The sequence below is a fragment of the Colletotrichum abscissum genome (genome assembly GCF_030869225.1).
Source record: "Colletotrichum abscissum strain IMI 504890 chromosome Unknown Scaffold_24.1, whole genome shotgun sequence".
Lineage (NCBI taxonomy): Eukaryota > Fungi > Ascomycota > Sordariomycetes > Glomerellales > Glomerellaceae > Colletotrichum > Colletotrichum abscissum.
In genome coordinates, this window is record NW_026850143.1 from 128,708 (window position 1) to 141,949 (window position 13,242).

General features: G+C 51.6%; 6 protein-coding genes across 6 annotated transcripts; 3 read left to right on the plus strand and 3 right to left on the minus strand.

Annotated features, from left to right (window-relative positions):
- Positions 1-150: 150 nt before the first annotated feature.
- CABS01_09718 (uncharacterized protein) lies at positions 151-1,755 on the plus strand (the record flags this gene model as incomplete). Its single annotated transcript, XM_060543075.1, has 1 exon — positions 151-1,755. One exon carries the CDS (start codon positions 151-153, stop codon positions 1,753-1,755), a length of 1,605 nt encoding a protein of 534 aa, XP_060399773.1.
- A 382-nt stretch (positions 1,756-2,137) lies between these two features.
- CABS01_09719 (uncharacterized protein) lies at positions 2,138-2,896 on the minus strand (the record flags this gene model as incomplete). Its single annotated transcript, XM_060543076.1, has 1 exon — positions 2,138-2,896. The coding sequence occupies one exon, from the start codon at positions 2,894-2,896 to the stop codon at positions 2,138-2,140; it is 759 nt and encodes a 252-aa protein (XP_060399774.1).
- A 612-nt stretch (positions 2,897-3,508) lies between these two features.
- Positions 3,509-5,596, minus strand: CABS01_09720 (major facilitator superfamily transporter; the record flags this gene model as incomplete). Its single annotated transcript, XM_060543077.1, has 5 exons — positions 3,509-3,682; positions 3,748-4,808; positions 4,860-4,966; positions 5,016-5,089; positions 5,147-5,596. 5 exons carry the CDS (start codon positions 5,594-5,596, stop codon positions 3,509-3,511), a joined length of 1,866 nt encoding a protein of 621 aa, XP_060399775.1.
- A 1,924-nt stretch (positions 5,597-7,520) lies between these two features.
- On the plus strand, positions 7,521-7,827 carry CABS01_09721 (uncharacterized protein; the record flags this gene model as incomplete). The annotated part of the gene is made up of 2 exons (XM_060543078.1): positions 7,521-7,623; positions 7,688-7,827. 2 exons carry the CDS (start codon positions 7,521-7,523, stop codon positions 7,825-7,827), a joined length of 243 nt encoding a protein of 80 aa, XP_060399776.1.
- A 1,967-nt stretch (positions 7,828-9,794) lies between these two features.
- Positions 9,795-10,932, minus strand: CABS01_09722 (glucose N-acetyltransferase; the record flags this gene model as incomplete). The annotated part of the gene is made up of 2 exons (XM_060543079.1): positions 9,795-10,613; positions 10,687-10,932. The coding sequence occupies 2 exons, from the start codon at positions 10,930-10,932 to the stop codon at positions 9,795-9,797; spliced, it is 1,065 nt and encodes a 354-aa protein (XP_060399777.1).
- Positions 10,933-11,850: 918 nt separating this feature from the next.
- On the plus strand, positions 11,851-13,162 carry CABS01_09723 (UDP-galactose transporter; the record flags this gene model as incomplete). Its single annotated transcript, XM_060543080.1, has 4 exons — positions 11,851-11,985; positions 12,045-12,074; positions 12,158-12,982; positions 13,043-13,162. 4 exons carry the CDS (start codon positions 11,851-11,853, stop codon positions 13,160-13,162), a joined length of 1,110 nt encoding a protein of 369 aa, XP_060399778.1.
- Positions 13,163-13,242: the final 80 nt, after the last annotated feature.

Consider the following 13,242-nt stretch of genomic DNA (forward strand, 5'->3'; position numbering starts at 1 on the left):
GTGAATCACCACACAAACACCACAACAGTCACCGCTTCCGCCCGACCCCTTGCCGTGGTTCCCGCAACTCCTTACCCTGCCTCACCCGTGAGCCCTTCGAGATCCCTTGTTCCGTCGCCCTGGCCTCCGCCGCCTGTACCGACCTGCACCATGGCCTTCACATCCCAGTACCGAATGCCCGGTACCTACTTTGACGCACAACCCGCCGGAGTTCACCCTGGCGTCTTCCGACCACCCACTTCCCCCTCCGCCGGTTCTTCCTACTGTTTCGCCAGAGCAAATAGCTACCACGCCGAAGCAAATACACCTTCAGCTCAGGCAAAAAGGAAACGGCGCAACAATGCCTCCCGCGAAGCTACTCCGTTGAATGAATGGAACGATGGCAACATGAATCTAGACAGCTCGAGCGAACTCCCTAAACACGAGACACCTTTACCGATCCGAGAAGCCCGATACACGCTGGCTGGCCAGCTCGAGACACCTGGTGCCGGCGTCAACACGCCTTACGACAACGGTAACTTGGATGAGAGCATGTACTCAGACGGCGATTACCGAAGAGCCTTGGGATCAAAACGACCACACGAAGAGATGGAATCGCCTATTCCAGGCCAGCCGACTGTACTGGTCCAGCCTAGCCATCCAGTCACCGGCGGCTGGAGTCGCTTTGCGTTCAACACTATTGGTGGGGTCGTAGGCAAAGTCTGGGAATTCTGCAAGGCTGGGGCCTTCATTGGCTTCTCTGCTGGGGGTGGCAAGGCTTATACCATTGATGGCCAGAGCATCCGTCCCTCTTCAGCTGCTACATCAGCTTTGTCTGCGCCCCAGCTAGAACCATCCGAGAAGTTCAACGAAAAATACGAATGGAGACAACAGCAAAGTCCCCAAAACTTGGATACCCCCGTTGGAGATACCACGCCGCCCGGAGGTTTCCCTCAGCCCCTCTTCACATCGTATGCCCGGGAGCCAGACCAAGCCCTGAACCCCGAACCCGAGGTTAGGGTCGAGGTCGAGGCCACACCTTCGCGACCCGCCGTAAAACGCCGACAGACGAGTGCTGGGAATCATGATGAGTTGCGAAACTGGGTTGTGGTGGACGAGTCAGCGCCAGGCAATAGGCCAGTTTCGAGGGCATCGATGCGACCAGCATCCCGCAACATGCGCCCTTCCCTAGTCACAGGCCGAAGGATTAGTGTTCCCAAGCCTCGTCTCAGCTCGATCCCGATCCACAACCGCCGCCAATCTACGGCTAGCCACGAATACAATGCTCCGGACACCGCACCACTGTCATATCAGGAACCAGCAAGCTTCGCTAGTGTGAGGTCTCCGGAGCCGCCGAGGACCTTGACCGGGCCCTCGCCGAGCCGAATCCCACTTCCAATGCAGTCTGCCGGCTCGAGCCCGAACCCGTTCGCGAAGACGACCGTCTCGGCCCGGCGTCAGAGTGCCATTCCGTCACCGGCACAATCTTTAATGAGCCCACCTATACGCTCGCATCGCCGCTCCAATAGCAGTGCCTCAGCAGCATCACCTCGCGGTAAACTCAAGGAATTCGGGGTGGACTCCATCCGCGCGAGCCCTCGGCTCGACGTGGAAGCCAAGAAGTTGGCAGCCAGACGAATCAAAGATGAACATGACACCGATGCGAGGATTAATGATTTCAACCAGAGGCTCAAGGAGATGATTCGCCAAGGCAGGGAGGCTCTTGGCACCAAGGTCGAGGTGGATGACGATGGATGCGGCTGGGAGGATGACTGAAAGAGAGTACTTTAATGGTCATGGAGGGCGTTTTGCTAGGTTCTTTACACACATCTGGGCAGGTCTGCTTTTTGGCGGGGAGTTGAAAGGATGATTTCGTCGCGTGATACCATCCACCATACATGCGGCATTCTTGACAGGACCCCAACATTACCTCGGGTCTAGATTTGCAAAGGTAGTTTCCAGCTCGAGATCTTCGAGTTTAGTAATACCAAGGGTCTATTCGATGATATATGTAGCCTAATAGGTTGTATAGCTCCACTATCCAAGCGCAGCGAAGTCATAAACTGTGCTTGGAATGCTGATCGTGACAACTTGAGGCTCTCTATCGGAAGCCACGTTGTGCTTCTTTGGCGCCCGGGATTTCCTCCTAATGCTGATTTCAAAATGCGACATCTTTACCAAATATAGCCTTGCCATACTTGCTATTGCCCCATGCCAACGCTGCATCCACATATTCAAAATCAGGACTCGCCCATTGGTGCGACCGCGGCACAGATGGACGAATCTCCTGCTTGGAGCCGCAGCTCTGGCATACCTCATCGTTGAGCTTCTCCAGCTCGGCCTCGCAGGCCTGGCAATGCTTGGCACAGAACCATCGCGGGCAGCTCACCACGACGCACTGTCGATCCATAGGCATGTGGTCGACTGTCAAGTGCTGCCCTCCGCAGCGGCACTTCTTGAGGTGACAATCGCGACCGGCATGGTCCGGGATACCACACATGCAGCAGCGGGCTTTGCACATCATGGCTGTGATCCCATCGCCCATATGAAAGGTGGGACATTCGCCCGGCGTACACATTTTGGGGCATTGCTTGGCGAGGTGTCGTTGGGGAAAGGGGCTGCAGCGGCAACGATTGCGCTTGGAGCTAGTGCAGGCGGCGACGTTGTGCCATGCCTGGCCGCAGTGGCCGCAGGGTAACGGGCAATGTTTCGTCTTGTGATAGCGGTCAAGGCAGTTATCGCAGGGATTCTTTTGCTCTTCCCGTGGTTGTACTGAAGCCTCTTGGACGCTGGTTTGTAGTCTCTGGTGGAGTCTCTGGAGCACTTCTACTAACGTGCGAGGGTCCATGTCGGGTGTTATCCCCAAGGCGTGTAGCTCAGCGGCGGAGAAGTCGAGACGCAAACGCCTGGGCGGCATGATTGCGGATTTCTATACGTAACGAATATCATATGTCCTGAGGGAGAAATTCTGGTATGATGATGTCGGTAGTTATAACAGCACCTGGAGGTAGTGGTGATGAGGCAACGGCGAGGTCGGAATGGCAAACGAAGGGGCCTCAGGTATCAGTGGCTGAACTGATGTAGACTGCAGTGCTTCCTCTGAATTTCAAACTTTTGTAGGAGTATCGCCGGTTCCTTCTTCACTGGTTAGGTACTTGGAAGACGGTATGGCTGGTTATATTCTGGTAAAAAAGGTCTTCCTCAATGCTGCCGCGGCGGTTGTTTGATGAGACGAGGTGCCGCTAAGAATTCACCGAGATACTCCGGCCACAAAAACGTGTCGTGCACGGCCCACTTATCAAGGGACACACAGTGTTGGGACATGGTGTAAAAGCTTCTAGTCAACTGTGCACCTGGAGTTGCATCCTCACAGGATCCAATGTCATTTCAAACCCAGCTCTTCCTCTCTTCTACTCGAATTCTATACCAACATACAATGTCGCCAGAGTCTACCTTGACTCTCTAGGTACGCAGACCAGGAGATTTCATGGCTCTACATGAGCAATCGATGCTCCGCCAATGCTCTACATCACAACTTATGCTCTCTTACGAAAATAGCCGCGATTAGTGCCAGCGCTGATGAGATGAGTGAGAAACCGTGGCTAAATCCCAAACCTTCGACGTACGCCTGCACGATGGCTGCTGAAACCTTTTCATCCGCATGATCGATGTAGTCAACACTCGATGTCGCTTTTGCGATAATCTACCCCAATTCATGTGAGTGTCCGCGACGGCTTGAGAGAATCATCGACTGGCCTCTCTGCTTACCTGCTTTCGCACAACTGCGCTGAGGTCCATGCCTTCCAGCAATGCGTCTAGCCGCCATCTCATCGTTTCCATCATGACGGCACTAACACATGACAGGCCGAGGATCATGCCGATTTGGAATGTCAAAAACATTCCCGACGTCACTGCGGCCTTGTGCTTGGGGTTGGCTGCGGCTTGAATGCTGATGAAACCCGCCGACTGTACCAGGCCAGCCCCAAACCCACCAGGTACGATGTAAAGCGACTCCCAAGCATTTGTATCTCCATGCCACCGAAGCAGCAAAAGCGAGTAGGAGAACATCGAAGCGATAGTCGCAATTATCAATAGAGATTTGTAACGACCAGTTCTGTGCAAGTCAGCATGTCGCTCCAAACAATTTGCATCTTCAGGATTGACAAACTTTCTGACCAGATATCCAGCAAGGACGCCACCGATGGCATTCCCAAAGACGGCGGGGAAGAGATGTATTCCAGCAACAGTGTTAGAGACACGCTGTGTCACCTGGAAATAGAGCGGGACGGAGAACATAAGGCCGAGTTGAGCTGCGACTTGCCCACCGCTAATGACGTACGTCAAGATAATGTCGCGATGCTTCAACAGTTCCAGGGGAAAGATTGGCTCTTTAGCCCACCACTCCTCAACGGCGGCAAAGAGTCCACCAAACACGACAGCTACGCCAAATAGAACGAAGATGAGCGGGTGGCTCCAAGGTATCTTGGTACCTCCAATCTCAATCGGGAGGAGAAAGGTCAAGATGAAGAGTGCCAATAAAGCAGCGCCAAGAAAGTCGATCCTCGCTAGAGAGCCCTTTTTGCCGTTGATGGACTTGCCGCTTGCTTCAACACCTTCATCACTCTTGCCCACTTGCTTGCCTTTTGGCAGGAAAAACCAACACAGCAAGACAGCAAGTAGGAAAATGGGTGCCTGGCCGAGGAAAGACCATCGCCATCCAATGGTATCGGCTAGCCAACCTCCCACAGGTCCACCAAGGCTTCGTCCTACTGTTGCGGCCAGGTTGATACCTGCTTGCCACGCAGCCACGTCACGGAGTGGGACGAGATCTATCAAGGTTAGCTCAGTCCTTCCATCAAGGGTCCTCTATCGTATTTTACCTGTCACCAAGAGCAGCCCGAGGACGTTCAATGCTGAGCCACCAGATCCTGAAATGACCCGTCCAAGCACGACTTGCCACATTGTGCGACCGACGCCGACCATTGCGCTGTGAACAGTCAGTTGACAATCATACGGATAACCTTGATCAAACCTACCATCCAACGGAAAACAAGGTATAAGCCACCATGAGGAGGGCACGCCGCCCGTAAATGTCACTGAGCTTGCCATACTTTCCGCCGTATTAGTGAATGGACTCACTTGAAATAGGTAGGGAAGGATGACGAACCAAAGTCTGAGTTGCCGCTCCTGCCAACGCGAAAGATACGAAGAGCCAACTGGAGTTTTCGAGATCATCAAATTCAGAGGCAATCGTTGGGTGCGTTGCCATCACCAAAGAGCCATCGGCGTTCGCAGTAAAAGTTCCAACCAGCAGGATAGACACGATCTTGACAACTGCCCAAGTCGAGGTCTTTCTGGCTTGTAGCTTTGCATCATCGCTGGCGGTTGCAACGGGTGCTACTTGTTCGACATCGACGCTCGAATCGACGACTTCTGACGGCCGTGTGAGATGCCATGGAAGGTATTGGCCGTCCGAGTATGCGCTAGACGACGAGGAAGTCAAAGAGCTCTCACCTGACGAACTCGACCCCCGTCGAGTACTCGACAACAAAGGCGACCTCTCGTCAACTACCCTCTGTGTTCCTTCACCACTTTGTAATGTCTTTGAGCGCGTCATGCTGATCGATTTGGTTGTGTGGAGGAGAGAATCACAGAGCCGCAAGCCAGCAGATGGAAGAAAAGGAAGGTGTCATCGGCTCTTCAAAACTCTGATGCAGCCGGGATGAACCTTTTCAGATCCGCAGTGGACAACCATGCCATGCGTCCGGCGTGGCACTCGGAGTTTCCCATGCCTTGGGGAGGAAGGCAACGCCGTGTATTGGCCAATCAAGCCTGGCATCATACCCAATGTTTTCCCTTTCCCATATCAGTCAGTCAATGGGCATCTGAGGAAGAGCTCTTTGACAGGGAAACAAAAATTGCCGATAAGAGGATGCAGGCTCGCCCGGCACTGGGGCTCAGGTATGGCGACATATTGCGCCATCGGCGCCATGCGACTTCGGACACCTCTCGGGTCCCCACACGGCCGATAGGACGGCGTTAACCGGTGGAATCAAGGCCATATTTGCTGCCTTCCCGGGAACCAAAAACTACTCGGACGGCTCAAATTCAACGACAGAGCCTACGGATTCTTCAATTCTTTTTCTGCGAGACGCTGCAAAACGCAGCCGCGTGTGGAGATTCTCAGCAAATGGCATCCCTAGCTTGGATCCCAGTCCGAGGATTGTTCCTCTCTCCTCCAGACCAGTGCGACATGCCGCAATTTGCGCTGTTGTGAGTTGGAGCCGGATCTCGCCGGATAACTATGTTTCACTGACTCATCAACACAGCTGACCAGACTTCTGAAACTCTGCTGTTCTCTGCGATCGCCGCTCCGGTACCGAAACCGTGTGTGTGCACGCCGGCTTAGATCGCGTCGCGACGAGCCGATTGTTTGGATTCTACAAGTTGTGTTAATCTGGTCGGCCCCCGGGCTTCTTTCATCTCCCGATTTCTCTGTCTTACTTCGGATAATTAAACCACTCGAGTCCTCGAAATTGAAACAGACGTGGGATCGTCATCCAAAGGTTGGGCTGCAAGTGTTTCAACTTCGAATTCCGTGAGGATCGTGGCATGTTCTATCTGATGACGCTCAATGGCGATGGAATTTAGACTGGCTTTGACAAAATATGAATTCTCTCAATCGATATTGGCAAGATTGGGAGACAAAGGCATGTTGCGCAAGTCCATAGCCAAAGCCTTCGGCCCACCTCCCAAGTTCCCATCGTGTCTCGACAATTGACATACGCTTGTTCCAGCTTTAGATTGGGTCTTGACTCCCGCTTTTCCTGGCCTTTCCTCTCAGTTGCTTTGCAATCAAAACGCATAAAGAATGGGCTTTTAAAAACCTGTAGGAGAAAGGAGGCATGCGCATGGGTGACAAGTCTGCGCCTATTGCGATGCCCTTAAATAGCAAACATCTCCACATGAATAGTCCATTTTAAACACACTTGAAAGTAAACAGTGCGGAGTATCCGTTTACTTAATCACCTCCGACCCTTAGCGTCCCCATAAACCGGCGGGATGACTCTGCATAATTACCCCAAGCACCATATCCGCGGCTGGGCGAGCTATGTTCTGGAGGACACTGCAGATGTAGAGTAGTATGGGGAGAGGAGTGAGCACTCTATTGTATGGGCGACCCACGCAACTGACCACAACCGAAGCCTCTTCTTGTATACATCTGACTAGCCGAGATAATATCTGCAATTTCCGGGAAAACTGAATATCAATAATCCATCCCGCGGATGACCGCAAAACCTTACTATGTGGGTTCCAGAGGGAGAACATTAACATTGTACGACGTACGAAGCGATACAAACAATACGAATGACTGTATCTACTCCGACACTTTACAGCCTTTCGGCAGTCTTTATAAAGACTAGCCTTGACGCCTTTGACCATCATGCATGATTTCCCTCATCAGACAATAATTGACAAATTACTTACCCTCAGTTCGACACCTCCAACACTCTTTACGACCAAGACACTTTTCAATCAAGATGCATGCAACTCTGAAAATCGCCATTTTCGGCCTTGCCTCTCTGGCTGCTGCAGTGCCATCCTCCCTCAACGCTGACGCCGGTGCACTCTTTGCCATTGAAAGTTAGTAAATACACGGCGCCCTTCGTGTTGTATATCTGTCCCTAATCAAGCTATGAAATTGTAGAGAGATGCACAGGACTCTATGCCAGATGCAACGACGACTGCTGTGGCTCGTTGACCAGCTGCAACTATATTCCCATCTGCGGCAATAACCGCTGCGTGTCATATGACCCCGCTATTACCTACAACCCTACTTGCAACTAAGCGTTTACTCAATGAGTGGGCTTAGTTGGATTGAGAAGTCCGACAACTTTTAGCCTTCCATATGTTGTAGGGGTTCTGAGGGGAGCAGAGAAAGACTGAGCCGGAATTGATACGAGAAATCTTCGAGTGGATCAGCTTCGTGAAGTCTTACTAAACAGAGCTCAAAGCCTCTACCCTGTCACTTCACCGATATTCTCCTTAGCTATAGAATATTGACTCACAAACTCATATACTCCCGTCCATCATTATGTCGTGGCTGTCAAGAGGGTTTCCCTAGCCTTGGTCTTTAAGTCTGAGAAATCAACCCCCATATAGCAAGCTGAAGTGAGTTAGAAGACGAAGCTTGTTTTCATTATTCCATATTTGAGACTCTCGCAAACTCACCGAGTGAATCCGGATTTTGAGTTCACTCGCATCAAACAACAGTCTCAACTTGTGTACCGTACCAACTACCTGAGACTGTACGACCTTTCCCACAATGATCGACGCCTCTATAAAACCCTGAACTTCCTAGTTACGCATTCTTCAGACTGTTAGAGTTATTTGTTGATCAGTACCTCCTAACTTAGTGACATATTTTCAGATGTGATGACTGGCATACCAATTTCGAGTTTGCCGATTCCAGTTTTGGAATGATGCGAATGCCCAGAAAGGATACTCATCATCAGTCTTGTGTGCTGTGCTTTCTACTTCATAACAGCTGCGATCATACGACCTACAATCACATCACATTCGGAGCGCTCGACATTACAATTAACCTTTAGGTCAGCCTAGAACTTGGTATTGGTTTCATAGCTATCATCGTTCCCTCAGTACGTCCAACCTTTTCCGGTAAGTTCTGAGGTTTGCAATCCAAACTTAGGCTCCGATGGGAAGATCCCTGAATACCGGCTAAGGGAATAATAATGCAGTTTGCCAGAGAAAACGGACTGTTCATGGAATTCCTCTCTCAATCATACGGACTCCAACTAGGACTTGGCAATTATCGGTTCCAATAGAGACACGGTCGAAAGAGCACCATAAAGCCGAATAAGACGTCGAGCTGTCAAGCCATGCAGAACTTTTGATTGTCGACATGGTATCGTGTAAAACGGTAGAAGAGAGTCTGATGACAGAGGTCTGGGGCGTAGCGCAATGCCTAAATATCTTAAAAGAGGCAGATGTTCGAGAAAGCTCATGTACCGGCATTAAGTGACGCTGAATACAACATGGTGTCTGAAGATCGCATATCAGGGCATCGCGGCACGCCTCGGACGATGAGCACAGGAGTACGCGAACGATGCTCGCTTGGATGTGGAAAAAATAGTCACTTATGTTTTTCTATATCTATTGAGGGTTTCTATTTTCCTGCCAAGACCACTTATTTCAGCTTTCTCAGGAGACAAATCCTTGCTAGGAGCTCCCGTCGGCGCATCCACCGCTTAGACTCTCGCGGCATCCTGACGGATTACAATGTTTGCCGTGTTTTGCTGGAAGAAGTCCTAATAGCAGCCAAATTGGCAAATTGGAGCCTACGAGCAACGTTTGCCAGCTGGAATGGAATGCCAAGTGTGGGCATATATCCTCGCAATATCTGGCAAGCCGACATGCCTGTTTCCTCTTGTTCTCCGACCATCAGGGGGAAAGACTGTGAGAGCTGGCTGGCACGGCCTAGTTGACCACACTTTCGCCCGTCGTGGAGCCTCTGATAGTAAGTGATCACGGAGCTCGGCATGCCCGAGCCGCTTCTGCGCCGTATGTGCCGGATAAGTCGGAAGGACCGGATGCCGCCGCCCGCCCGCTAGCAATGCTTCACGAGTGGATTATATGCCATGGCTAAGAGCGCTCTAAGGTAGCTCTGAGGGGTTTTCCGAGGCGTTTAATCGTCGTCGTTGTCGTCCTTGGCCGAAACACACGGGATCGTTTATAACTCGGCTGAGACGCAAGTTTCTGAATGATGATACTCTGTACCGGTATGTGTGCCGCGATCATAACCAAGACTTGCAGTATTTCTTCTTGTCACTTTCGTAATCTTCATAAAATCCTTCCCACATAACCCGATCAGCGCACCGGGGTCGATCAGGCTTGTCTTCTTCGTCTTCGGGGCAGTCCGGCAAGGCAGCTTTCCATTGCGCATCCGAACGGGAGAGCCACGGCTTTGGCAACGGCCAATCGCTGAAGTGGACCAGATAGGCTCTTGATACCTCGGCCATGGCGTTCCATTCCTCGTCGTCGTCGGGCGCAAGGTATTTCTGGTGCTCCTTGGCTCGGAATTCGCCGGTTAAAAGTGCAAGTCGACGATGCGGGAGGATCATGGCCGAGTCCTTGAACATGTGATTCATGACCTCCATGTCGAAATCCCCGGACTTGAGCGCCTCGCTCACAATCTTGTCATACCGCGACTTATTGGGCTCGATGAGCATGACATGGGAGCCAAGGACTTGCTTGACGACGGGCGTATCCTTCTCGTTCAGCCAGTAGGCGCGGGGGACGGCGACGGCTGCCATTGGGGCCAGAAAATAGTGATCCATGTTGTTCAAGACCTGCGAGTCGGAATCGAAGGCTAACACTCGTGTGTAATCTGTAAGATCGAAGGCGTGGAACTTGGTCAGGCTCTTGGACCATGTTGCCTCTCCCTTGTGTGTTGTGAGGAGACCAAAGGGCCGCAGGACGAGGTCCGGTAGAGCCTTTTGGATGGTCTTGATAGCTTTGGCCTCCTTTGAATCCCCTTCCACCCAAGTTTTGGGAAAGATCAGGACCTGGTCGTGTTTTGCGCCGAAGCGGTGCAGGCGATTGAAGTTAATCACCTAATTGTCTCGCATTAGCAAAAGGTCACCCGTGTATCACGCCGCCACCTAGAAAGCCATGGGGCAGACATACTGCATTACACAGGTAGTGAATGTCCGTCGCATACTGAACATAGGCAAATCGAGGTTCTAGCTGTTCGGTAGTCCAGAATGGCTTCAGCTCTGCAAGCGAGCCCGAGCTATTGAATGTGCCATTCTTTAGGACATTTTGTAGAGGGTTTGGTATGAAATTGTACTTGATCGACTGATAGCCCGTCAAAAGAACGAAGACAAAAATGCCGCAAGTCAGCGCAACGGCGCGCTTCGTCGATATGAACATGATCGACGACGAGGTGGAAGATGGATTGAGTTGACAGCCCACTTGATACCACGGAAGGATAGAGACTCAGATAGGGATTTGATTACCGTTTCTCAATCAACGTCCATGAACAGAGAAGTTGAATCAGGGGAAAAGTTACGAAAACCTTAACCTGCGCCAAAGGAACAGTTCCATGGCCTAGGATACCACCCTCCTTACTTGAGCCTGGTGCAGGCTGCAGCGATGCCCCTCCTCTTCAAGAAAGGAGGCTAACGGCATGAGGGACGATTTCCCGCTGACCTCGGAAAAGTAAATCTTCACCGTGAAGCACTACGGTTGAGGCAGGGCTTCCTGGCGCGAAAGACCTCGTATCCAATGGCCCAAATGTCAGACGGGTGGGACGCGCACCCATTTAGGGATGAATGACAGTCTTAGTCTCTTGGGGGTTCTTGGGGCCCGACAAGGGTGGTTACTAGCGCAAATCTAACGTTGACGCGGAGTGCCCGGAGCCGAGGCCAAGCCGTCAGGACAGTCACTGTCAGTGTTTTGGGCCATTGTGGTTCGGAAGAAACGTGGTTTTTGAACAAGAATATAGCCTTCTCGTGGCTGAGGGCTTGATTGGGTCGATGTTGAATCCATCAAAAGTATTGTATCGATTGTTAACGTCAGTCCCAGCTCCCCGGTACCGAATATTGCCCAACTGGCAATTCCCTTTCTTGGGTGGCTTGACTATCGCTATTTTGGCTTGGGATGGATCCCCCTGGCTTAAAGTTATGAAGTGGAGAGTGAGTCGATATGAATCACTGATCAACGAGTCAACAACACGAAAGGGTCAGCCCCCACTATGTCCCTGAGCTACCGCAACTTTCGGATAGTGGTTCCGGCGCGGTGAACGCGGTAGGAAAAGTTGCTACCAGTATCCAAATGAAGAACAGCAGAATGGCCACAATCACGGTGGAAAACGCACAAGATCATCGAGTATTCGAAGAAACGGAGGATACTGGTGCTATGGCGCCAAACAACTTTGCGCGTCGCCGATACGCTCGAATCACGGCTGGCGTTGTTCTTGCGATGGTAAGTTTCCATACCCCATTGCCTTTTCGCGAGGACAAGATCTGACAGAACGTTTGGAGCTCGTCTGTCAAAATGCGGCCAGCATATTGGTGAGTTGACAGCCTTTGACTGCGCCTAACTTGCAGTTCAATCATGGACAACTAGAATATGACTGATGGGGATCGGTAATTAGTTGCAGCACAAGGTGCAGAGCCGCCCGCAGGACAATTCCGCTCGGTATGAGCCTCTCAGTGCTGTTGTCCTTTCCGAGGCTTTGAAGTTGTTCATCTCCCTCGGCGGTACTGCTTGGGCTTACAACAATACTGAAGACCGCTCGGCAGTTGCTTCCGGGTTTTTAGATTACGTGCGGAGCGGCCATGACAATGCTGCCATACCGGCTTTCCTGTACACGCTCTCGGCCACCAGCCAGAGTTTTGGGGCTTACCACCTCAGCATTCTGCCGTACCTGATGCTGTCGCAAGTCAAGCTCATCCTAACACCTATCTTCAGCAAAACCCTCCTGAAACAGACACTGCACCCTCATCAATGGCTGTGCCTGGTTATCATGGCAGCAGGAATAGTCATGGTACAGGTCGGTTCTCTACCGTCGTCATTGAGCGATGTCAACAGCAGTGACGCAGGCAAAGATAGGGCCTTCGGAATTGTCGCCATGCTGATGGCTGGTTGCTGTAGCGCTTTCGCTGGTGTCTATATGGAAGCTGTCCTGAAGTCCTCAGATCGTACTTTCATGGTTCGCAACGCTCAGCTGGCGGCATACGGCTGTTTATGTGCACTCGGCGGCTTCTTGTGGCAGTCAGACTTTAGCGCCAAAGGTTTTTTCCTTGGCTACACGACGCTGGTCTGGGATTTCGTTCTGCTGCAAGCCATGGGAGGGTTTCTCGTCTCTTGGGCGGTCCGTGTATCGAGCACCATTGCCAAGAATTATGCCCAGAGTTTGGGTTTCCTGTCAGCCTCGACGATTCCCTTACTCTCGTCACCTCACGCATTGAGCTTTGAGGTAAGGACACCAAGAGTCCTCGACTAAGATTTTCGAACCCTTGAACTGACTGGCTTGTAGTTGTACTCTGGTATCGCAATGGTTCTAGGAGGCGTATTCGGATCTCTCTGGAAGACCGAAATGCCTGTTGATTCCAAAGTAGACAGTGACGAAAGACCTAAAGAAGGATCAATAGTTTAATGACGAATGACACGTACGTTCATGGCCTACGGCTTCTCTTCCTAATCATCTCACTCGATAAAGCAGAGGTTCTGGATTAG